A 25,613-nucleotide genomic window follows, 5' to 3' on the forward strand; every position below is an offset into this window, starting at 1 on the left:
AATTTAGAAAGTAGGCAGGGCATTTAGGACAAAGTGGGCCCTCCTGGCATTACTTTCACTGCTTTACAATGCAGCACGGAAATGACGCTTACGTTACCTCAACAGAAAAGTTTCTATGAGAAGAGTCCTTAAGTTCTGCGTATATGTAAAGGCCTTTAGCACAAAAGTAGAACTGCTCTGAGAAGGTTTTCTGTGGCAGAGATTAACAGAACTGTATAGGTACAAGATATGTCAAAATGTATTGATATTCTTGCTAAGTAAACCATACCCTTGTTGACGTGGGTCCGTGTTTTTCTGTATGTGAACTTAGTTTTCTTTGTCTGCTTTAACCATTTGTTTTCTCTGAGGTTGCAGGTATTGGTAATTGGGCAGTGTACAGTTTAAACTCCTTTCCATAAGGAAGGTAGGGGTGGATTGGGAAGTGACTGGCTAAGTAGCAGCTGTGTGACAGATTGCTAGGTTTGTTGTTTTCCTGCCTGTCCACTTGTGTGTGTTTAAGGTAGAGCTGACCTGTTCAATGAATTTCGTTGGTTCCCATTAATTTTACGCTGGTTTGAAAGTGGGTTTAGAACACTTGAGCTCTTCAAGGCAAAACTTAGGTACTGTGTTTTGAGATCTACTAGTGGAATGCTATTACTTCCAGTTAGATAAAAAAATGTAGTCCATATCTGCACAATTTCTTTTGTGATTCCGTTTGCTGTTGTGTGGTCGTTTTATGATCATGCGATGTCCAGTCACGTTTGAGAAGACAATGTTGTTTTCCTTAGGAAGTTCAGAAGCAGCTTTGTTTTTTGCTACCTTGTGCTTTGCCCAGGTCCTTTTGCACAAGTTATTCCTTCACAGGTAGGAACAGGAGCTTTCTAGAGTTACTCAGATAAGTAATTGGTGCCCTGATAAGCACAGTTCCTTAATTCTGTAAGAGCTTTGACATTCAAAGCAGTTCCAGCGCTGCACATGAGTTCCCTGGACATAAAACCAGTGATGGTTTTTTTTGTATCTTTAAGATGATGACGATGATGATGACTACCTGCCCCCTAACAGGAGACGGAAGAACACCAAGTTGGCTACTGAAGCTGCCAATAGTGGGAGAAGAAAAAGAAAAGAGTTTAATTTTGGTAAGACGAAAATTGAAGATGATGTTGTCTCCCTGCTTTGTTTTATGAGAAGGTTTTGGGTAATTTTGTGCTGCAGGAGTGAGACATGCCAGGGCAAGCCTTCATGTGAGTGCCATGGGCTCTGTGTAGGTCTATTGCAGCAGTAAAATCATCATCATAGGCTACCTCTGTTGTTTTTTGGTATTTGACGTGACCACGTAAATTGACTCACAGAAAGCTGGGATCTTTTGGTAGTGTTGCTTCATGATGCCTTGTGTTGGGTTCTCCACAGACATGCAGCCATGCACTTCAGTTTACTCTGGTTAAAGATGCTTTGCATGGGATTTTTTGCAGTCCTGTACGTGTCCTTTATTCAGTGTTTTGGTGTGGTTTCTGGACACATTAATCTGTCTGCTTTTATAAGGTTCTGTGCAGTCAGGAGTATGTTTTTTACTTTATATTTTGGAAGGCATCCCCCAGAGTTGCAATGGCAGTGAAGGATCAGATGTGGAAACAGAGTTAGAGCATTTGTGATGAGCAATGTTTTTTGTGAGGCTAAGTTAACATCATTGGATATTTTTTCCCAGAAATATTTGGAAAGATGTTGCCTACTTGAAGTTGTATGTCTTCTTCACGCATTCTCTTTTCATATTTCCACAGGGTTGTCTTTTGTGATGTTTGTTTTGTTTTGCTTTTAATCTCCCAAATCACAGCACTCTGGGGCTTGGTATAAGCAAGTTGTGATGGGCGTGGTCATTATTTTAAATCATGAAAGGCATTTTAAAGTGCTCGTGACCCAAAGTTTATATTTTCAGTAATCCACAGTAGCAGAGGGGAAAATAGTTACGATTGTATTAACCCTAAAAACCCAAGACTCTGGAACTTCCTTCTGTCATAACACCAACTCTGCACTGCTGCACACGCAGTTTAGCAAGTGTAATCCTCCCCTCCTTGCCTTTGTCTGGAATTGCTCAAGGGCTTATGGTAACATATCTTTGCTTCTGTTTTTCTTGCATGCTGTGAGTGCAAGGGGCTTCTTTGACCATGTTGGTTTAAATGCAAAGGCATGGCATGTTTGGTTGAAAATCTTTTCTGTGTTCGTCATTCGGCATTCCTGTTTTCCCTTTCAGATTCCTCCCAGCGTGACTCATCAGAAACAAGTGAGAAACCTGAGGTTGAGGTCACTGTTGAAGGTCAGTTCCCCGGGTTATTAATTTCAGTTGGTTGGGCAATTTTTATATCCAAAATGTGTTTTCCAAAGCCTACATTACTTGGCACGGAATGAAGAGAATTGTGTGCCAGTGTTGAGTGCAGTTTGGATTGTGCACTGCTTGGTAAACGTACCTACTTGAGAAGTATTAGAAAAGCACAATACACTGAAGCATATTGGACATACTGGGCTGGTTTTGAAATGATGCCTGACAGCAATTTGTGTCTTCTGTGTATTTTTCAAGTGCTGGTAATGAAAACTACTCATTGAACAGAGAAGTCGTTTTCACATTCATTCATTCTGGAGAACACATTTCTTTATAAACACACTGTAGTTATATGTAAAATTTGTAGTGAACACTAGCTTCTGGGAAGGATGGTAGCAGAAGGGAAAGGCTGTGTTTCACGTGGTGAAAGTGAAGCCTCAGCCAATAGCTATGAGATAGAAACCTTTGTACTTACCACCTCCCTTTCTCATCGAAAGGGCTCTAAAGCCTCTAACCAGTGTCCCAGTAGTTCTCCTGCTGGGATCTTGGTTGGAGGTCATCTGTGTTTCTTGTGTTTGTGAATTAGTGTCCTGTAACTGCTTAAAAACCCTGCTGAGATTGGCTTTTGCAGTGCTTGCTTGTGGAAGTAGCTTAAGACCACCCAATCAGCAATTTAGAAAGTAGGCAGGGCATTTAGGACAAAGTGGGCCCTCCTGGCATTACTTTCACTGCTTTACAATGCAGCACGGAAATGACGCTTACGTTACCTCAACAGAAAAGTTTCTATGAGAAGAGTCCTTAAGTTCTGCGTATATGTAAAGGCCTTTAGCACAAAAGTAGAATTGCTCTGAGAAGGTTTTCTGTGGCAGAGATTAACAGAACTGTATAGGTACAAGATATGTCAAAATGTATTGATATTCTTGCTAAGTAAACCATACCCTTGTTGACGTGGGTCCGTGTTCTTCTGTATGTGAACTTAGTTTTCTTTGTCTGCTTTAACCATTTGTTTTCTCTGAGGTTGCAGGTATTGGTAATTGGGCAGTGTACAGTTTAAACTCCTTTCCATAAGGAAGGTAGGGGTGGATTGGGCAGTGACTGGCTAAGTAGCGGCTGTGTGACAAATTGCTAGGTTTGTTGTTTTCCTGCCTGTCCACTTGTGTGTGTTTAAGGTGGAGCTGACCTGTTCAATGAATTTCATTGGAGCCCATTTACACTGGTTTGAAAGTGGGTTTAGAACATTTGAGCTCTTCAAGGCAAAACTTAGGTACTGTGTTTTGAGATCTACTAGTGGAATGCTATTACTTCCAGTTAGATAAAAAAGTCCGTATCTGCACAATTTCTTTTGTGATTCCGTTTGCTGTTGCATGGTTGTTTTATGGTCGTGCAATGTCCAGTCACGTTTGAGAAGACAATGTTGTTTTCCTTAGGAAGTTCAGAAGCAGCTTTGTTTTTTGCTATCTTGTGCTTTGCCCAGGTCCTTTTGCACAAGTTATTCCTTCACAGGTAGGAACAGGAGCTTTCTAGATTTACTCAGATAAGTAATTTGTTGCAATGAGCACAGTTCCTTAATTCTGTAAGAGCTTTGAAATTCAAAGCAATTCCAGTGCTGCCCATGAGTTCCCTGGACATAAAACCAGTGATGGTTTTTTTCGTATCTTTAAGATGATGATGATGACTACCTGCCCCCTGACAAGAGACTGAAGAACACCAAGTTGGCTACTGAAGCTGCCAATAGTGGGAGAAGAAATGGAAAAGAGTTTAATTTTGGTAAGACGAAAATTGAAGATGATGTTGTCTCCCTGCTTTGTTTTATGAGAAGGTTTTGGGTAATTTTGTGCTGCAGGAGTGAGACATGCCAGGGCAAGCCTTCATGTGAGTGCCATGGGCTCTGTGTAGGTCTATTGCAGCAGTAAAATCATCATCATAGGCTACCTCTGTTGTTTTTTGGTATTTGATGTGACCACGTAAATTGACTCACAGAAAGCTGGGATCTTTTGGTAGTGTTGTTTCATGATGCCTTGTGTTGGGTTCTCCACAGAAATGCAGCCATGCACTTCAGTTTACTCTGGTTAAAGATGCTTTGCATGGGATTTTTTGCAGTCCTGTACGTGTCCTTTATTCAGTGTTTTGGTGTGGTTTCTGGACACATTAATCTGTCTGCTTTTATAAGGTTCTGTGCAGTCAGGAGTATGTTTTTTACTTTATATTTTGGAAGGCATCCCCCAGAGTTGCAATGGCAGTGAAGGATCAGATGTGGAAACAGAGTTAGAGCATTTGAGATGTGCAGTGTTTTTTGTGAGGATAAATTAACATCATTGGATATTTTTTCCCAGAAATATTTGGAAAGATGTTGCCTACTTGAAGTTGTATGTCTTCTTCACGCATTCTCTTTTCATATTTCCACAGGGTTGTCTTTGTGATGTTTGTTTTGTTTTGCTTTTAATCTCCCACATCACAGCACTCTGGGGCTTGGTATAAGCAAGTTGTGATGGGCGTGGTCATTATTTTAAATCATGAAAGGCATTTTAAGGTGCTTGTGACCCAAAGTTTAATGTGTTGACGGGATGTGAAAAGTACATCATGGTTAGGCTGGCTATGTTCTGGGCACGTGGCTCTCCAGCCTGAGTCGGGTGCATTTCTAGGCAGGTTTTGCTTGCAGCAATGCTCTTTCTTGCAAATCCCATTAGTTTTGCTTTGAAGGTAGGTATCACCATAGTTAAGGGTACCATTACATGAAATTCAGCAGCATTTCTCCTGATAAAGGAGAATAAAGTTCATTGCTCGTGCTGGCTGCACTATGAACTGAACTCACTTGAGTAGAGAAATCTCGGTACTTTGTTTTCCCCAGCATCATGCCCTGTGCTTTATACGTGACCGTGAAGAGAGAGCGTGAGGAAGGGGAAGTGTGATAGGAAATGACCGAGACTCTGACTCTGCCTTGGTTTTGACTAGAATTTTATAGGTACAGCTGCTGAGTGTGGTCCTTTGAGTCAGACTAAGGTTTTGTTACACACCTTTTTCTCAGCTCTGTTCTTCTTCACAAGTTTCTGTAAGAGAGGTGTGGAAGGTTGCACGTGGTTTTGGTGAATCAAATCAATCTGTTGCTCGTGAAGGCTGGTATTTATGAAAAGGTCTAGAGGCAGTGGCTAAAAATGGCAGGTAACAGTCTAACTTCAGTTTCATTTGTGGTTTAAATAGGCATACAGAGTAGGCAGCCTTGTCTGGATTCTGTGCAATGGAAATTAGTTATTGCTGATCCTCACAAAAACAAGTAAGATAGAAGAATCAGTGGCAGTGTTTGGGTTTTATAGAGTCTTGGGTGTAATCCATCTATTAGTACAGAAATAGGTAGAAGAGGCATTTAAAGCTTTTCCTAAAGTTTGTCTGAAAGCTACAGCCAGTGATGCAGGTTTGCACAAGTGACAATTTCCTTCAAAGCAAACCATCAGAGTTTGTATATTTTGGTATATGTCACTGGGGGTTTTCAGTGTTTTTCCCCTCCAGTAACCTTGGCAAGATGGTGAAAAGGGAAGTGGCAAAACCATGGTGTGCCTGCAATCCCCCGGGTTAGCTGTAGCTGCTGTAGGTGTCTGAGGTGGTCTTAATGAGATTGGACGAGTGGGCAGCACGGTGTGATTGCAATTCAGCAATCAGAAAGTTAAGGTTATGAGTGTCAGAAGAAATTGTTTTAAAGGGAACAAAATCACGTTTGAGAAACTGGAGCCAGTGCTGGTGAATGACAACATTGAGACCTGTGAAGATGGCTTCTGCATAGGAGCTGTGTGTATTTTCCCAAGATGAGAAGAGACCTAGTGCTGAAGATACATTGTTAAAAAACTTACTTTGGTGTTTAAAACCATTGGTTTAATGTGTCTTAACTCCCAGATGGGACATTTCTTCTTTTCTTCCAGAGCTTTGTTGCCATGTGCTTTGAGTTTTTTGCATGAGTCCCTTAAGTGTGAGTGTTTCTCTGGGATTTGGTGCTGGACTAGGTGGACCACCTGCCGGTCTTGTGGCTGTTCTTAAATTTCCAAAAATGCTGTATATTTTAAATTTTTTTAACTTCTTTAATTCTCTCAGAAAGGTTCTAAGTGGTCAATTATTTTTACGACCATACTTTATGTTCATGTCTAGTGAAACAACTCCTAATTCTTTGCTTTTGTTGTACTTTGCATTTGCTAGTTATCTACCCAGCACTCACTTGGAATTAGACCAAAACATCACACTCTGTTTTCCATGAACTGGATGATGTATTTGACATAGTTCAAATATACGGCAGTTAAGGTGCCTCAGTAGATACTGCTGAATTTCTGCTGTACACCACATCATGTGAAGAGAAACCTTTGAAACAGAGATTCCTTTAGACCGGCTCCCAAAGCAATGCCATGCTCCAGCTTAGAGAGACCTGAAAGAAGATCCTCTTCAAAATGCGCAAGCGCAGCTTTACTCTGCCAGAGTAGCTAAAATATGTTCCTTCACACACTGCTGCCTAATTTTGATATAGTTTCTGATACAGTTAGCTTCACTTTCTCAGACTGTACTGCAGTTAAGTATAAATTGCTCTTTCTCCCACCAAGTGTTGATGAGCTAATCCTGTTTGTGTTGTTGGTGCACACTGCCCCAACAAAAGCATGGTGATCATGAATTTCCCTCCCATGTTTCATTGTTGGCCTTGCAGCCTGTGATGGAAAGCATTCTAGTGGAGCAACCATGAGTCTGTAGAGATGGTAAAGCAAATACATAACCTGTGGGGATCACAGCCTTTGTTTATATTTTCAGTAATCCAGGGTAGCAGAGGGGAAAATACTTATGATTGTATTAACCCTACAAAGCCAAGACTCTGGAACTTCCTTCTGTCATAGCACCAACTCTGCACTGCTGCACGCGCAGTTTAGCAAGTGTAATCCTCCCCTCCTTGCCTTTGTCTGGAATTGCTCAAAGGCTTATGGTAACATATCTTTGCTTCTGTTTTTCTTGCATGCTGTGAGTGCAAGAGGCTTCTTTGATGATGTTGGTTTAAATGCAAAGGCATGGCATGTTTGGTTGAAAATCTTTTCTGTGTTCGTCATTCGGCATTCCTGTTTTCCCTTTCAGATTCCTCCCAGCGTGACTCATCAGAAACAAGTGAGAAACCTGAGGTTGAGGTCACTGTTGAAGGTCAGTTCCCTGGGTTATTGATTTCATTTGGTTGGGCATTTTAATATCCAAAATGTGTTTTCCAAAGCCTACGTTACTTGGCACAGAATGAAGAGAATTGTGTGCCAGTGTTGAGTGCAGTTTGGATTGTGCACTGCTTGGTAAACGTACCTACTTGAGAAGTATTAGAAAAGCACAATACACTGAAGCATATTGGACATACTGGGCTGGTTTTGAAATGATGCCTGACAGCAATTTGTGTCTTCTGTGTATTTTTCAAGTGCTGGCAATGAAAAATACTCATTGAACTGAGAAGTCGTTTTAACATTCATTCATTCTGGAGAACACATTTCTTTATAAACACACTGTAGTTATATGTAAAATTTGTAGTTAACACTAGCTTCTGGGAAGGATGGTACCAGAAGAGAAGAGCTGTGTTTCACGTGGTGAAAGTGAAGCCTCAGTCAATAACTACGAGATAGAAACCTTTGTACTTACCACCTCCCTTTCTCATCTAAAGGGCTCTAAAGCCTCTAACCAGTGTCCCAGTAGTTCTCCTGCTAGGGTCTTGGTTGGAGGTCATCTGTGTTTCTTGTGTTTGTGAATTAGTGTCCTGTAACTGCTTAAAAACCCTGCTGAGATTGGCTTTTGCAGTGCTTGCTTGTGGAATTAGCTTAAGACCACCCAATCAGCAATTTAGAAAGTAGGCAGGGCATTTAGGAAGTTCAGAAGCAGCTTTGCTTTTTGCTAATCTTGTGCTTTGCCCAGGTCCTTTTGCACAAGTTATTCCTTTACAGGTAGGAGCAGGAACTTTCTAGAGTTACTCAGATAAGTAATTTGTTGCAAAATTTAGTGCCCTGATAAGCACAGTTCCTTAATTCTGTAAGAGCTTTGACATTCAAAGCAATTCCAGCGCTGCACATGAGTTCCCTGGACATAAAACTAGTGATGGCTTTTTTGTATCTTTAAGATGATGATGATGACTACCTCCCCCCTGACAAGAGACTGAAGAACACCAAGTCAGCTACTGAAGCTGCCAATAGTGGGAGAAGAAATGGAAAAGAGTTTAATTTTGGTAAGACGAAAATTGAAGATGATGTTGTCTCCCTGCTTTGTTTTATGAGAAGGTTTTGGGTAATTTTGTGCTGCAGGAGTGAGACATGCCAGGGCAAGCCTTCATGTGAGTGCCATGGGCTCTGTGTAGGTCTATTGCAGCAGTAAAATCATCATCATAGGCTACCTCTGTTGTTTTTTGGTATTTGATGCGACCACGTAAATTGACTCACAGAAAGCTGGGATCTTTTGGTAGTGTTGTTTCATGATGCCTTATGTTGGGTTCTCCACAGACATGCAGCCATGCACTTCAGTTTACTCTGGTTAAAGATGCTTTGCATGGGATTTTTTGCAGTCCTGTACGTGTCCTTTATTCAGTGTTTTGGTGTGGTTTCTGGACACATTAATCTGTCTGCTTTTATAAGGTTCTGTGCAGTCAGGAGTATGTTTTTTACTTTATATTTTGGAAGGCATCCCCCAGAGTTGCAATGGCAGTGAAGGAACAGATGTGGAAACAGAGTTAGAGCATTTGAGATGTGCAATGTTTTTTGTGAGGCTAAGTTAACATCATTGGATATTTTTTCCCAGAAATATTTGGAAAGATGTTGCCTACTTGAAGTTGTATGTCTTCTTCAAGCATTCTCTTTTCATATTTCCACTGGGTTGTCTTTGTGATGTTTGTTTTGTTTTGCTTTTAATCTCCCAAATCACAGCACTCTGGGGCTTGGTATAAGCAAGTTGTGATGGGCGTGGTCATTATTTTAAATCATGAAAGGCATTTTAAGGTGCTTGTGACCCAAAGTTTAATGTGTTGACGGGATGTGAAAAGTACATCATGGTTAGGCTGGCTATGTTCTGGGCACGTGGCTCTCCAGCCTGAGTCGGGTGCATTTCTAGGCAGGTTTTGCTAGCAGCAATGCTCTTTCTTGCAAATCCCATTATTTTGCTTTGAAGGTAGGTAACACTATTACATGAAATTCAGCAGCATTTCTCCTGATAAAGGAGAATAAAGTTCATTGCTCATGCTGGCTGCACGATGAACTGAACTCACTTGAATAGAGAAATCTTGGTACTTTGTTTTCCCCAGCATCATGCCCTGTGCTTTATACGTGACCGTGAAGAGAGAGCGTGAGGAAGGGGAAGTGTGATAGGAAATGACCGAGACTCTGACTCTGCCTTGGTTTTGACTAGAATTTTATAAAGACCATACTTTATGTTCATGTCTAGTGAAACAACTCCTAATTCTTTGCTTTTGTTGTACTTTGCGTTTGCTAGTTATCTACCCAGCACTCACTTGGAATTAGACCAAAACATCACACTCTGTTTTCCATGAACTGGATGATGTATTTGACATAGTTCAAATATACGGCAGTTAAGGTGCCTCAGTAGATACTGCTGAATTTCTGCTGTACACCACATCATGTGAAGAGAAACCTTTGAAACAGAGATTCCTTTAGACCGGCTCCCAAAGCAATGCCATGCTCCAGCTTAGAGAGATCTGAAAGAAGATCCTCTTCAAAATGCGCAAGCGCAGCTTTACTCTGCCAGAGTAGCTAAAATATGTTCCTTCACACACTGCTGCCTCATCTTGGTATAGTTTCTGATACAATTAGCTTCACTTTCTCAGACTGTACTGCAGTTAAGTATAAATTGCTCTTTCTCCCACCGAGTGTTGATGAGCTAATCCTGTTTGTGTTGTTGGTGCACATTGCCCCAACAAAAGCATGGTGATCATGAATTTCCCTCCCATGTTTCACTGTTGGCCTTGCAGCCTGTGATGGAAAGCATTCTAGTGGAGCAACCATGAGTCTGTAGAGATGGTAAAGCAAATACATAACCTGTGGGGATCACAGCCTTTGTTTATATTTTCAGTAATCCAGGGTAACAGAGGGGAAAATACTTATGATTGTATTAACCCTACAAAGCCAAGACTCTGGAACTTCCTTCTGTCATAGCACCAACTCTGCACTGCTGCACGCGCAGTTTAGCAAGTGTAATCCTCCCCTCCTTGCCTTTGTCTGGAATTGCTCAAGGGCTTATGGTAACATATCTTTGCTTCTGTTTTTCTTGCATGCTGTGAGTGCAAGGGGCTTCTTTGATGATGTTGGTTTAAATGCAAAGGCATGGCATGTTTGGTTGAAAATCTTTTCTGTGTTCGTCATTCGGCATTCCTGTTTTCCCTTTCAGATTCCTCCCAGCATGACTCGTCAGAAACAAGTGAGGATTCTGAGGCTGAGTTAACAAGCGAAGGTCAGTTCCCCGGGTTATTAATTTCAGTTGGCGGGGCAATTTTTATATCCAAAATGTGTTTTCCAAAGCCTACATTACTTGGCACTGAATGAAGAGAATTTTGTGCCAGTGTTGAGTGCAGTTTGGATTGTGCACTGCTTGGTAAACGTACCTACTTGAGAAGTATTAGAAAAGCACAATACACTGAAGCATATTGGACATACTGGGCTGGTTTTGAAATGATGCCTGACAGCAATTTGTGTCTTCTGTGTATTTTTCAAGTGCTGGTAATGAAAACTACTCATTGAACAGAGAAGATGTTTTAACATTCATTCATTCTGAAGAACACATTTCTTTATAAACACACGGTAGTTATATGTAAAATTTGTAGTTAACACTAGCTTCTGGGAAGGATGGTAGCAGAACAGGAAGGGCTTTGTTTCACGTGGTGAAAGTGAAGCCTCAGTCAATAACTATGAGATAGAAACCTTTGTACTTACCACCTCCTTTTCTCATCTAAAGGGCTCTAAAGCCTCTAACCAGTGTCCCAGTAGTTCTCCTGCTGGGATCTTGGTTGGAGGTCATCTGTGTTTCTTGTGTTTGTGAATTAGTGTCCTGTAACTGCTTTAAAACCCTGCTGAGATTGGCTTTTGCAGTGCTTGCTTGTGGAATTAGCTTAAGACCACCCAATCAGCAATTTAGAAAGTAGGCAGGGCATTTAGGACAAAGTGGGCACTCCTGGCATTACTTTCACTGCTTTACAATGCAGCACGGAAATGACGCTTACGTTACCTCAACAGAAAAGTTTCTATGAGAAGAGTCCTTAAGTTTTGCGTATATGTAAAGGCCTTTAGCACAAAAGTAGAATTGCTCTGAGAAGGTTTTCTGTGGCAGAGATTAACAGAACTGTATAGGTACAAGATATGTCAATATGTATTAATATTCTTGCTAAGTAAGCCATACCCTTGTTGACGTGGGTCCGTGTTTTTCTGTATGTGAACTTAGTTTTCTTTGTCTGCTTTAACCATTTGTTTTCTCTGAGGTTGCAGGTATTGGTAATTGGGCAGTGTACAGTTTAAACTCCTTTCCATAAGGAAGGTAGGGGTGGATTGGGCAGTGACTGGCTAAGTAGCAGCTGTGTGACAGATTGCTAGGTTTGTTGTTTTCCTGCCTGTCCACTTGTGTGTGTTTAAGGTAGAGCTGACCTGTTTACTGAATTTCTTTGGTGCCCATTTACACTGGTTTGAAAGTGGGTTTAGAACATTTGAGCTCTTCAAGGCAAAACTTAGGTACTGTGTTTTGAGATCTACTAGTGGAATGCTATTACTTCCAGTTAGATAAAAAAATGTAGTCCATATCTGCACAATTTCTTTTGTGATTCCGTTTGCTGTCGCGTGGTCGTTTTACGATCATGCGATGTCCAGTCACGTTTGAGAAGACAATATTTTTTTCCTTAGGAAGTTCAGAAGCAGCTTTGTTTTTTGCTATCTTGTGCTTTGCCCAGGTCCTTTTGCACAAGTTATTCCTTCACAGGTAGGAACAGGAGCTTTCTAGAGTTACTCAGATAAGTAATTTGTTGCAAAATTTAGTGCCCTGATAAGCACAGTTCCTTAATTCTGTAAGAGCTTTGACATTCAAAGCAGTTCCAGCGCTGCACATGAGTTCCCTGGACATAAAATCAGTGATTTTTTTCTTGTTTCTTTAAGATGATGATGATGATGACTTCAACCCCTCTGAGAAGAGACTGAAGAATACCAAGTTGGCTAATGAAGCTGGCAATACTGGGAGAAGGAAAGGAAAAGAGTTTAATTTTGGTAAGATGAAAATTGAAGACGATGTTGTCTCCCTGCTTTGTTTTATGAGAAGGTTTTGGGTAATTTTGTGCTGCAGGAGTGAGACATGCCAGGGCAAGCCTTCATGTGAGTGCCATGGGCTCTGTGTAGGTCTATTGCAGCAGTAAAATCATCATCATAGGCTACCTCTGTTGTTTTTTGGTATTTGACGTGCTGTCACGATCTGCTAATACAAGCGAGGATCGTGATGGTTTGTTTATGGATCTCAGAGTGCAAAAGGACACAAGGGATCTCAGTTTTAATCAGAACAGTGCACCTTCATTAAGTCCCCACAACACGGTAATGCAATAGAGGAGAGAAAGAGAGAGAGAGAAAGAAAAACAAAGTAAAAGAGTAGAGAGAAAGAAAGGGGGGGTAATAGCTACCAACGCATGAGATGAAGTCCTCGTGGTCCTCTGCCAATAGATTCGTCTTCTTTCCGTGGGGAGATCTCAATCTCAGTTATCTCAGAAAGTCCCTTTATAGTCCTTTTCAGAAGCGAGGGGCAACTGGCCAAGACCATATATCTATGTTTCATAATAACATTGCAAACTAGAATCTAGCACTAACTATCCCAGGTACATACCAAGCATGCCTTTTATAGGCCGTACTGTCTGCCATGGTTTGTGGCCTAGCAGAGTTAGCGCCTCTACTTCGGGCATGAGTTTAGCAGTGCTCTTGCTTCTGCTTTCTAACTGTATCCCCAATATCCTCCCTTTTCCCCAAGAGGTGGGGGAATCTACAGCCATTGTTATGGGGCCCATTGCTTTGGGAAACAGGTACAGGACAGGTGGACAGGACAGGTGGACAGGACAGGTCATTCCTTTCTGCTTCAGCGCAGTCCTTCCTGCCTGGGCAGCAAGAGCGGCGCAGTCCACTGTGACCTGCACTAATTTTCCTCAGGAATGTGTACCAGTTCCCAGCGGGCACACCCGTAGGCAACACTTGGCAGACATCCCACCTCAGCCAGGCCAGGACTGCTGTGCTCAGTCTCTGTCCTTGGCGGTGATCGTGAGGCAGATGAGGGATCTTCGGACCATCTCTTACACGTGACCACATAAATTGACTCACAGAAAGCTGGGATCTTTTGGTAGCGTTGTTTCATGATGCCTTATGTTGGGTTCTCCACAGAAATGCAGCCATGCACTTCAGTTTACTCTGGTTAAAGATGCTTTGCACGGGATTTTTTGCAGTCCTGTACGTGTCCTTTATTCAGTGTTTTGGTGTGGTTTCTGGACACATAGTGCATTAATCTGTCTGCTTTTATAAGGTTCTATACTGTTGGAATATCTTTTGGCCCAGTATTTTAGATTTTTAGTAGGAATTGTGGAAATTGAAGCCAATTGAAAAATTCTTATGGAATTCCTTCTAACATGTTTTTTGCATGACAGATATCAATTTTAGCAAAAATGACTAAAATTTTGAGAGCTGTGTTCTTAAAAGATCATCAATACCGGTAGGCCATTCAACATGTATCATTCTTTTTTTCCTTCGGTCAGGATAACATAAAGACAGCATTAGTAGGGGAGAATATTGAGGAGTTGGTGCTGCAGAAGCTTTTATTAGATACATTCCCTCAATAGAAAACATCACCTAATCTTTGAAGGCCAGCAGTTTTGGAAGTGAAGAAAGAATGTGTTTGATTGCAGATAGAGAGGAAAGGCAATAAAATATTAGGATGACAGAAGTTTTAATTGAGCTCGCAATATATACTCAGCAGTTTGAGACTATCTCAGGGCTTACCTGCTCAGTGTTGGCTCTGAGGTGACTTAGTTGATCTTCTTCCTGTGCTGTTTTCAAGAAAATTTTATTTTGAGCTAGACGCTATGCAATTAGATTACAGTGATTTGCATCTCACAAGTTATTCAGATATCTTTACTCTTGAGCTTCGTAAATTGTATTGAGGACATTTCCTCTTATGTTCACTTTGAAGTTCACATACAGAAAGTGGCATGTCCCTATGGTATTTCAAGATCTGGTTAAAACACAAAATGAATGTGAGAAGTTTTGGAGCTAAGATCCAATTTTTAACGTTCTTTAGAAATTCCTCTGCCTGAATTAAGGTGCAAATGAGACCATATGCCAGTGACAATAGTATGGGTTTTATTTTATGAGAGGGAGAGAGAGAGAGAGAGAAAAGGAGAGACAAGAAGAGAAAGAAATAGAAAATAGGTGGGGGGGGACAGAAAGAGAATGAAGGAAAATATTACCACTCTGTGGATCCCAACGATGTTCCATTATCCTCTCCAGCTGGTCTTCTTGGTGGTGAAGGTCCTCCTGAAAAGCATAGAATCCGATGGCTTAATATGCCCTCGAGCCAGGTGGCAATGTCCAGGCATGTCCCCCTGGGGGAGGGGAGTGTCTCTTACAGCAGAGTTGGGATCTGTTGCATCCAGTGGTGCAAAGCCTCTGGGGAGCACTTTGGGGGGTTATGACTCCCCCCCAGCTGTCTCTCATGTCAGTGTCCTGTGGATGTGGCCTGTGGGGTAATCAGAGGATGGGTGTTAATTGCCTCTGACCAGAGGTTACACCACGCACCCAAAGCCTCCTCTTCCCCCCTTGGTTGTGGGGAGTCTGTGTAAACCTGGCTTCTGTGAGCTGTGCTCTCCCCCCACCGCAAATTCAGCCAGGGATGATTGCAACTGGTGGCTTTGGCCTGTTGTGGATGCATACCTTTCCCTCAGCCTGGGATGACTGAACAATAGCTTTCCCTTTATCTAATCAGCAGTTTGACTTTCAGTCCAAAGTCCCAGTCTTCAGGGAAGCTTCTTTGGTTGTAGCTTCTTTATAATAAGCAAAAGTTTATATCAATGTTGGAGGCAGGAACTATTTTCAGTCTCTGACATAGAGAAAGGCCCTTCATTTGTTCTAATTAAAAAAGAGCAGCTGTTGGTAGTGTCAGTGCTGCTGTTCGGACACTTCAGAACACTTTGCTCCTCTAGTATTGAGCTCCAGTGTTGTAAGTTTTATCAAGCTTCACTAATTAAGCTTTTCAGCACCCAAATTTAGATAACTACGAACAGTGGCTACAAACTGCCTTTACCCCCTGTTGGCAGCAAGAGCTGCTGACTGAGCCATCGAAGAGAGAAACCGTTTTTGGAAGTTACTTTAACCTAGTGCATGTTGTGGTTTTTTTAACTTAATTTAGTATACAAGTTTGGGAAGTAATCTTAAACATTTTATTTTGTGCTTTTCTTTTTTTCTGAATGTATCCTTGCATTTTAAGGTGTAGTCTTGTACTGTACTCAGCAGGCACCTGTTTGCAAGTGAGCAGTAAAAGTACACACTGCATATTTCATTTAGTGGCAACAGATTTTACAAGAGATTCTCAGTTTTGTTTGTAGTCTGACATGTCCTCCTGTTTTCTTTGCAGACAAATGGAATACGCGAATTACGGACTTGAGAAAGGAAGTTGAAGAGCTGTTTGAAAAAAAATATGGTATGTGTTACACACCTGTCCAAGCCATTGCCTGTACTCTTTTGTCTCTGTGACAGACTGCTCTTTGGCATGCATCTTGTTGTAGGCTCAGAAGCACACCAGAAGTGACAGCACCAAAGGGCTAAATACTGTTAGAAGACATAAAATTGGGGAAAGTAGCTTTTTTGATGAACAGAGTAATTTCAAAATGGGATATGTGCGTTTGGCACCATAGTGCGAAACTTGATTTTGTTTTTCAGGTGTGCTCAGTCTCCTGGAGCACCTGCATGCTCACGTATCTTGGGTACCCACATTGGAGAGAACTGTCCTTTTTTCTGTAATTACACTGGATCCTTAAGTGAAAGAATCTTTAGAATGGTGCTAAAGAGAGGCTACCACTCACCGATTCTTCATTTTTGATTATGATTGTTTTGCAGTGAAGCAAAAATTATATGTGTTAATGGCTCTTGGAAAGGAAAAGCAGCAGATGTGTTAGACTTTGGAATTTATCTCCAAATGCTGCACTTAGATATATTTTGTGTCCACATATCACGCACTAAAACAGCATCAGCAAAGATTTAAAAATAAATTCTGGTGTTCCTCTGCCACAAAAAGTGGAAGTGCTTTAAGAATAGACTTTGTGGTTTGGAGTTACTGCATGTTTGGGGTGTGACTATCATCTGACAGTTAAACAGCCTGCTGAAAGCAACTTGCACCAAGGTAATACAGTTCAGAATCTGATTCACTGTATTTTAATTGCTCTAGAAAGGAACATCATTCTTAGTGAATTGCTTTAATTTTGATTTTGATGTTTGCATGTAGCAAAGTTGGTTTAAGAAAATTAAGTTGGTTTAAGACAATTTAAGGGGTAGTCACTATGGAATGAGTTGCCTCCCTTTAACCAATCCCTTTCCAGCAATAAGGAATGAAAACTAGTAGATAAAAGTGAAAAAAATAACAGTCTAATAACAAGCAAAACAGCAACAGGCAAAAAGCAAGAGTAAATAATTATTAGATACAAAATTGCTCAATCGCTGGAAGTCCATGCTGACAATGGGAAATGCAGAATCCAAGATGGCAGCCACCATAACCAATGTCTTGGCTTGAAACACAGAGGGACAATGGCAGCAAACCCTCCTGGGAAGAGATGAGCTTATGAAGCACTTCTAGCGGCAGATGGGAATCCTGGGGTTGCCTGGGTAACTCCAGCCCCACCAGTCAACCTCCAGTTTGTTGTGTGTCAGCATTGCTCTCTCCCTGCCTCCTGCTGCTGCCCACTGAACTGTGCTGGTGTTGGTGCTGCTGTTTCTGAGCTGCTGGCGGGAGGGGCAGTGGGAACAGCAGCCTCCTGGCCCTGCTGGCTCTAGCCCCCATGCTGCTTACAGGAGTTGAAAAATTCACTCTGAAACAGTTTTTGATTGCACAGTGCAGTTCCTGAGTTGCTACTGGTGCCAGTGGCAAGAAAACAAAGTCAAGAGGCCAAAAATCAAATGGCAGGAGAGAGCTTCTCTGCCTGAGGCAAAGACCAAGAGGCCAGAGAGGCAAAAGCCACTCCACAAAAAGAGCCCGAGATGCCTGGGAGAGTTGACTTTAAAAGTGCGCACGGCACCCTCCCTGTTGGAAAAAGGTCTGTGGACTCCGGCGGGGGGAGGAAGAAATTGCAGTCCAGCCAATATGGTTGATAAAAGCAAGCTCCCTTTATTAGCAATTCAGAGGCACTTATATAGTATACCAGCTTGTTAACTCTTAAGTGGCTTAAAACTTACCAAAGCGCATTTCTGCTTCTACATAATTGGACTTACATTGGCAAGCTTCTACTAGTTATGTTATGATTAAAAGAATTCAGAGTTCACCCTCTCCTCTCCAGGTTTTATCTGCACAGCTGCAAATCTTCAAACTCCTTTCTTGTTCCCAGGCCTGTTTCTCACACAGGGATTTTCTCATGGAGACAGTTTCTCACACTAACCTTTGCTTGCAGGCCTATTGCTTGTACAGTTCTTTTATCGATCCCATAATTCTATCAATGATCCATGTCCCTGATCCTCTAACCATTTCCCAACACCTCCCCAGCCGGTTCTGTTTTCTGCCTGCAGGGTCTGAAAGAGACAGTAAATTTTTGGGCACAGGTACATATGGAATGCAGTAACATTTTGGGTTACCCACAACACCAGCCTAAAAATCTCCTGTAGAGTCTGTTGAATGCTGAGCTGTTCCTGACTTTCCATAGCAGACCATATTGTATTAAAAATTATCTCCTTTTCCCTGTGGATGACAACATTTCATTGCTTAACAAAACAATTCTTTATCAGACTATCTCTTTCTATCTGTATGGGCATGCAGTCTACCATTTACAGAAATGAGTTATGGATGTCCAGAATTCCCAGAATGGTCTTCAAATTTGTTGGCTTCTATAGCTCCAAAGTGTTCTAGCATTATCAGTTACTGTAATCTATTACAACTGCCATGTCTGAAAATACAGCTTTGTGTTGTAGGTGAAAACTAAATGAGATTTACTTTTAGTGACTCACATATACAGAATAATTTATAAAATAAAGCCTATTTTCAGTAGGATTTCTGTGCAAAAACATGTGAGATTCCAAATCTAAGAAGCCTCACTTCAGACTGGGATGCTGATGGTATTCTTAGGCACTCTAAACAGTATTGGCTAAAACATTTGCTGATTTAAGAGAAATAAAGACTCTCATATGTGAAAATTTACTTGTTGTTAGTTACTTATCTAAACAGGCAGAATTTTTGTTACTCTGAAGCTGTTCTTACTTTATGCTGGCTAAGGATCTGGATTTTAGTGATCTTAATCTGTTGCCCTGAGGCTTGTCTGGTGGATTTGTTGAGCTTTTTACCACATGCCACAACAACCTCCAGGGCTGAGAAAAATTTTTGTTAATTTCTTGAAAGAGGTGCATGACTGGAAAATTATGTTGATGAAGGGCTGTTGCGATACACAACAGAACTGTTGGTGATTACTCTGGAGCTCCTTTGGCGCAGGTTTGAATAGGGTTTCATTAGTGTATTTGCTAAGAATCATCTTCAGGTTCATGTCCATCTCTCTGAATCTGTTCTCTGTCTCCAGTGTTGGCCATCTTATGTTTGCCAGTTGAAACCAAGTCTAGTTGAAACACCATTCTTCTTGCAGTTTTCTAAGATTTTGATACTTAATTCTGGTCAAAATAGTAGACTAAGATACAGTGTTTTCAAAGCTTTCCCTTTTTGCTATAAACATCCCTAGAAATACTCTGGTTTCAAGCGGTTGAAAGAGTGTGTTACCCAAATACCTTTAACACCTAAATTGTTTATTTCATTTAAGAATTTACAAGTTAATGAGAGCATTTTGCATAGACAATGTCTGAACTGTGGGCCACTTGGATATTACGTTAAGTTGCTTGAAAAGGTGCCCTAAGTAGTTTTACTTTCAGAAGTGCTACCACAACATCACTGTACTCTAATTTGGCCTTAGCTTGGTTTTTCTCACCTCAAATAATTTTTTGCATCTAATTTCCATATCAAAACAGCAGAACGTACCAAATTATTTGCAGACCAGTCACATGGTAATAGAGAATTCTTGTCACATGGCCTACAAAATTAACATACCTTTGTGAGTATAAAGAAATCAGCCCTTTCAGTATTTGCAAACTCTTGTGTCATTCTCCAGTATTTGCCACCCTGATAGGTGTATTGATAATAGTGTGATCCTCATAACTTAAAGAAATAAGTTGAGGTTATTTTTCAGCTGTGGCTGACTCAGTTCCTTGCTTTTCATTTGTTTCAAAGATTTCATTAGTAGGGCCATGCTTTTTTCAGCAGTGTTAGAATTGTGTTGTTTATTTCATTAGTGGTTCTTTGGATTTCTAAAATACATGGAAACTTCAGGAATTCACTAAAAAGAAGGGATGTGTGCCCCTACTCCAAGGAGCTAATGACTTGTAAGCCAATAGTAGTAACAAATAATAACAGAGCTAGTGAACTGAAACATGCTTGGTTTATGACTAAGTCTAGATAACTTCATCTTTCAAAATATTCTATTAAGCAAAACCAAAATAGTGAGAATCTTCACCCTAACAGGTGCAGTCACTGTTACTAAATGTTTACATGAAGGGAAAAGAGGATGATTTCCATACGTATGCAGGGCTGCAGCTTGTTTACTGTTAATCAGAGTGATTTTGCTATTAAACAAAAACAATCCCTCACAACATGAATGCTTACATGTTTTAATGTTCTGTATGCTAATTATAATGTTTATCAGAGTGATATGAAACAGGTAACTGAGTAGAGCCACAAGCTAGTCTAATGTTTTTATTCTCCTTTTTCCTTAAAGCTCAAGCTATAAAAGCAGAAGGTCCAGTGTCTGTCCCATACCCACTCTTCCAGTCACATGCAGAAGACTTATATGTGGAAGGGCTGCCAGAGGGGATTCCTTTCAGGCGTCCATCCACGTATGGCATTCCCCGGCTGGAGAGGATACTTCTAGGAAAGGAGAAGATCCGGTTTGTGATTAAAAAGTAAGGAATTCTGCATTTTTGTCTCTACATTACTCATTGTTTTCTGCAGGTTCCACTTTGCTTCATTTTTCTTCAAGGAATTCCAAACCGGTTTCTACTGGCATATTCATTTGCATTACGAAGGAGTAGTTTTTAGTTGATGTTCACTTTGATAAATTCAGCTTATCAGACCAGTGGAACAGTTACAGTCGTGGTGAAGAGATCTCTGGACAGATCTCTTCAATATTATGGACTTCTTACCAGGGGCAGATCTCTTTGTACTGTTCAGATCTCTGCAGCTGCAGTACATGTTGAAAACCATTGACTTTGGGATATTTGATCCTGTTTGAGGATCCTGGCCTAATTTCAGTTTATGCTTTTTTTTTTTTTCTTGGTGGAATGTTGTATCAAGGTGTCTATGGCTGTATTTGTATAAAGCATTTCCCAGGTCAGGCTTGAGGCCAACACATAGCTACTGGTTCCTGTGGTTTGGTTGGATGTGTGTCCATGGGGTGTCTGGAGGTAGATCAGGTAGTGTACATGAAGGAGACCTCAGATGGAGACGGACTGAAGTTTAAAGGAAGCTTCAGTGAGTAACAGCTGACGTTTTCCTGTGTTCAGTGGTATAGGGCCTAATCTGAGAGTTTTTGAAATGTACAGGAATCTGCTGATTGCAATGGTTGGGCTCAGAACTGGGAATAGTGACAGCTCCCACCCCTGTGCATGCTGCCTTTACCACGGGTGATAGTTGCTTACATTTGAGAGGAACATGGTCAGGTTCTGTCATCGTAATGCTTGCAGATAACTAGAAAAGAGGAAAAAGTGTAGATCTACCTTTTGTCTCACTTAAAATCAGACATCATCCATAGATTTAATTATTTATGCAATGCTGACACCTGCTTTTGTCAATGCTGACACCTGCTTTTGTCAAATATATGTTAGTTGTTAACAGAAATTAATTTATGGTGTTCATTGATTTTGGAATGTGTAACCAGAACAGCAAAAAAACTAGTTTGGCTATTTGAGAAATTATCAGAATGTTTAATTTTTTGTTTGTTCAGCTGTGGATAAAATGAGATATATTTCAGAAACAAAAGTGTCTGCTTTGAAGTTTATTTTTTTAGAGGTTAAATTTTTAATTTGGATCTTTTTTTCTGATTAAGTATATCTTAGAACTCAGATGTAAGTTTAATGGAACCTATATGTTAACGTGAAATGTTACAGCTCTGGCAGATACAGGTGTCAGGCATTAAAAATGTTTTGTCAATAGGGTTCCAGTCATGTGGATACTTTGGTGTTAATTGGAATTCAGTGTTGGGGATCATGATGTCCCCTGGGAGGTTTTTTGGTTTTGATCCTTCAATAAGTAGTAACTTGAGGCTGTAACTGGAGGCTAGTTTCTCAAAGTGTCTGTTACTGTTGAAATATGTATCTTAAATCTTTCAGGCATGAACTTCTGAATTTGACAAGTGTTCCAGTGGACAAAACAGTCTCAGGAGGTAGGTTTTCAAATGTGTGAGTTGTGTGAGTGCAGTATGAGATTCCCATTTGTCAGTCTCAGTGGTGGCTACAATTTGCTTTTACTAATAATACATTGCAAGCAATTCTTCTGATTTTGAATTTTCTTTAGCTATAGAGTTTTCCATTGGTTATCCAAGCTAGTGTTACTAACCCCATCAATGGATTTGATTCAGCTTGGCAGAAAGAAAAACAATGAGCTAGCTAGGTGTTAGTCTGTTGCGATATAGAGAAAAGGCAGCAGTTTCCACAGCTGATAGAGTTTACTCGATAGGGAAACTCTGTACCATGGAAGAATTGCTTATATATATGGGATTTTCCAAAATTAGATTAACTGAAATGTAGCAGGGAACATAGTGCCATTTATTACTATAGGATCTGATTTCCTTGGATAATGGGACTACATTTGCACATAGTGGTGCAAAGATAATGCATTCCAACCACTCTTCCCATCAGGAATACTTTTGAGCAGATGCATGCTCTTACATGTCTTGTCTCCATTGAGTGCCCATCCAAAGGTAGAAAAAATGACCATGTAAAAATAAGACTGCAGGAATTGCACCCATGAACTCAAGTTGGTAAAAAGAAGTTTAGCATGGAAAAAAAATCAAGTTTTGAAAGAGCTGTACTTTTGCATGGGCATTAGTTGGTAAATTCCTTTACCAGACTTGTTTTTCTCTTCAGTTGAATTCTATTGTCTCTTGGGCTTCAAGGCATTTTCTTTTAATTGTCCAATTAAACCAAGTGCTAAAAGCTTGTATGCCTTAAACAACAGTTAAGAACCAATTGCTCCCAACTCCAAAATGCTAAGTGGCAACCTCTCCCTGTTGAACTATGAAATTTTAGTAATACCACGGAAGTCCTTAGTTCAGACAACACAAGCATATAGACAGTAGTACTTGCACTTGTGCAGCACCTTTATGTGTATTATATACTCATAGACTTCTGCTGTAAAATGTGTATCAAAGACTGTATTAAAGTGAATATTAAGGATCTAAATTAAGCAAAGCAGTTATACCATAAGGATGTCTGTTTAACGTGTGTGCAGGAATTAAACTTTTCCTGAAGTGTAAATTAACTTAGTGTATTGAGTCTCAGTAACCTACTGTTCCTTCAAGTACAAAATTTGACTACAAAAATAGTAGGTAGGCTGGTAACCAAGCCTTACCCTTAACTGGACTCCTATATGGCTTTTTAAATGAGCCCTTTTTTCTGCTGTTTTATTCTTTTTTAATATGGTTGTACTGATTATGAAGGCAAAGCAAGTACATTGCTTATCTCATAACACCCCTGTAGCTAAGAAAACCAGTGGTAACCAAATTTTATGGCACAGGGTTCTGAACACTTGCTTATATTGCTTGTTATCACCAACTATCACTTGACTAGAGATAGTTACATGTGACCTCTGCATGCTCTCTAAGAGAAGAGAGCATCCCTGGAAGCTGTCAATAACATCTCAGAGAACACAGAAGACAGCAGCTGTCTGAGCCTCCTTTCCTGCAGTTTTCTTCCTATTTGGATTCCCTCTTTCCTGGTAGCTCATTATCTACTCTGCTGCTCCATGTGTCCACTGCCATCTAAGGAGACAGAGCTATGGAGAACCAGCCCCTGCTCTCTCAGCTCCATGTGTCCAATTCCTGCTCTGGCCCCAGGCCCTGATAGCTTATGTCCCCAGCAGGAAATGAAAGGGATGAGTATGGAACGTGTACTTTGACTGTCAGAGGAAAAGATGATTTTCATTTGCATTCCTGTGGGAAGCAGGCTGGTCAGGAAGATTTAGTGGAAAGGCCTCAGTCTTGAAACTCTGAGAAGACTGATACTGGCTGCAAGACAGACCAGTCAGATCTCAGGAATGGCTGGAGAAGTGTGAGCTGGTGCTTATGCTGATAGCCCAGTCGGGTGCAGTTATGGACCACAAGTCATTGCTTTTGCATTCTGACTAAACCCATGCCGTGGCAGCTGGCCAACATCTTCTTTGAGACTGGGAAGCTTCACTTGTTGGTCACAAAGACATATTCAGGAGGAGAAAGTGATTTGTATTATATGTGCTTTGATTCCTTGAAAGCAAGTTTTCATCCCATACGCATGCCTCATTCCACACTGAATATCAAGATAATTCTTCAGGAAATGAAACAGTTGAAAAACTATTCCCATCTCCAAGTGGGATCTGTAGTTTGGAGGTGGATGATGAAAGTATTGCAGTTCTTCAGGCCAATACACTGTGTGTATTTTGTAGCAAGAGTGGTATCACTGGTTCAGTGGAGTTTTGTTCAGTTTTAATATTTTGTCATTATTTTATGATAATTTTTTTCTAGTTCCAAGTTGAATCCATGCTTCTTACACAGAGCATTTATGTGTTACCTGAAAATGCAGGATGATTATGCATCCTATAAACTGAAAAACTGAAAATACAACCAAAATAATTAGGGAATGTTGGTTTTGTTCTGTGTCAGTCTCAAATACAGTGAAAGAAGAGTGGTATGCCAGAGTCACCAAACTGAGAAAGATGGTAGATCAACTTTTCTGTAAAAAGTTTGGTGAGTACAGTATTATTATTTTCTTTTCTTTATGGCTTTGTATTTCTTGAAGGTTGCTTTCATTCCTTCCTTTGAACGTCTATGTGAATGAGACCTTTGTTCAGATTTTTTTTTCAAGTATTTAAAATTCTTGTGGCTGAGTGAAAAAGAATGTTTTAATTTACTGCTTAAACAAGGTAAATTCATAGTTTAAAAAGAATTATAAGTCTTACATATATAGCTCTTCTGATTGCTCTCAATTCCTTCCTATTTGGATTTTTTTCCTTTGATGGTGAACAAAACAGCTGTTTACTTAAATTTATATCCACTGCAGTATCATCATAATTAGTATTAAAACATTTCTGGGTGAACTTTTATGTTCTGTCCAATATGAAAAAATAGTCAACTTCATAAGAGCTAGAATAAAATTTTTCATTATACTCTATAATACATTAACAATTTTGGATAAAACAAATGTATTATACCCCAGTGAGCAGTCCAGTAATCTCCAGTCTGTTCTTGTGACTGCCGAACAGCAACATCATACAACATGGCAAATTTTTTACATATTTGGTGTGCTGAGACTTGGGTTCTGTTGGATTTAGATGTCCTGCATTGTACCAAATGTTAAGATCACAATTACAACAGCCTGAGGAACTGGTATCAGCTAGCTTTTAATGAAGATTGATTGGCCAGTCTGTCCAGTTACTGGATGTATTTTGTTCCAACAGCTGAGGCTTTGGGGAGCACTGAGCCCAAAGCTGTTCCATACAAGAAATTTGAAGCTCATCCAACTGACCTCTATGTTGAAGGGCTGCCAGAGAACATCCCCTTTAGGAGTCCCTCCTGGTATGGAATCCCTTGCCTTGAACAAATAATTCAAGTGGGCAACAGAATAAAATTTGTGATCAAAAGGTAAGTCTAAACACGGAGGGATTTTAAAGAAAGAGTCCAAACAAACACCCTGTATGTAATCAAGCACTTGGTTTCATTAGGTCATGAAGCATTTGGTCTCTAGTTACCAAATAAGCAAATTAAATATTCTGCATCACAGAGTGGGTATTTGCAATCCAGACAAGTATTTCAAAATATCTTTTGCATATCTGTAGCATGTTGATAAGTGTG

At 40.5% G+C, this 25,613-nt stretch overlaps 1 protein-coding gene across 20 annotated transcripts in view; it reads left to right on the forward strand.

The window, feature by feature from the left end:
- The window catches only part of GTF2I (general transcription factor IIi), a 106,220-nt gene that overhangs the window by 59,863 nt on the left and 20,744 nt on the right, over positions 1 to 25,613 (forward strand). For 10 of the 20 annotated variants that reach the window (XM_048324278.1, XM_048324293.1, XM_048324283.1 and 7 more), the window contains 12 exons: positions 1,005 to 1,115; positions 2,225 to 2,287; positions 3,953 to 4,057; positions 7,385 to 7,447; positions 8,397 to 8,501; positions 10,667 to 10,729; positions 12,415 to 12,522; positions 15,914 to 15,979; positions 20,292 to 20,475; positions 21,901 to 21,953; positions 24,426 to 24,509; positions 25,220 to 25,403. In XM_048324278.1, the coding sequence (XP_048180235.1) occupies positions 1,005 to 1,115; positions 2,225 to 2,287; positions 3,953 to 4,057; positions 7,385 to 7,447; positions 8,397 to 8,501; positions 10,667 to 10,729; positions 12,415 to 12,522; positions 15,914 to 15,979; positions 20,292 to 20,475; positions 21,901 to 21,953; positions 24,426 to 24,509; positions 25,220 to 25,403 (1,189 nt within the window). The remainder of the gene's footprint in view (positions 1 to 1,004; positions 1,116 to 2,224; positions 2,288 to 3,952; positions 4,058 to 7,384; positions 7,448 to 8,396; positions 8,502 to 10,666; positions 10,730 to 12,414; positions 12,523 to 15,913; positions 15,980 to 20,291; positions 20,476 to 21,900; positions 21,954 to 24,425; positions 24,510 to 25,219; positions 25,404 to 25,613) is intronic. The other 10 variants (XM_048324286.1, XM_048324290.1, XM_048324287.1 and 7 more) reach the window with 9 other exon arrangements.

This window comes from Corvus hawaiiensis, chromosome 20 (assembly GCF_020740725.1).
Source record: "Corvus hawaiiensis isolate bCorHaw1 chromosome 20, bCorHaw1.pri.cur, whole genome shotgun sequence".
NCBI classification, from domain to species: Eukaryota; Metazoa; Chordata; class Aves; order Passeriformes; family Corvidae; genus Corvus; species Corvus hawaiiensis.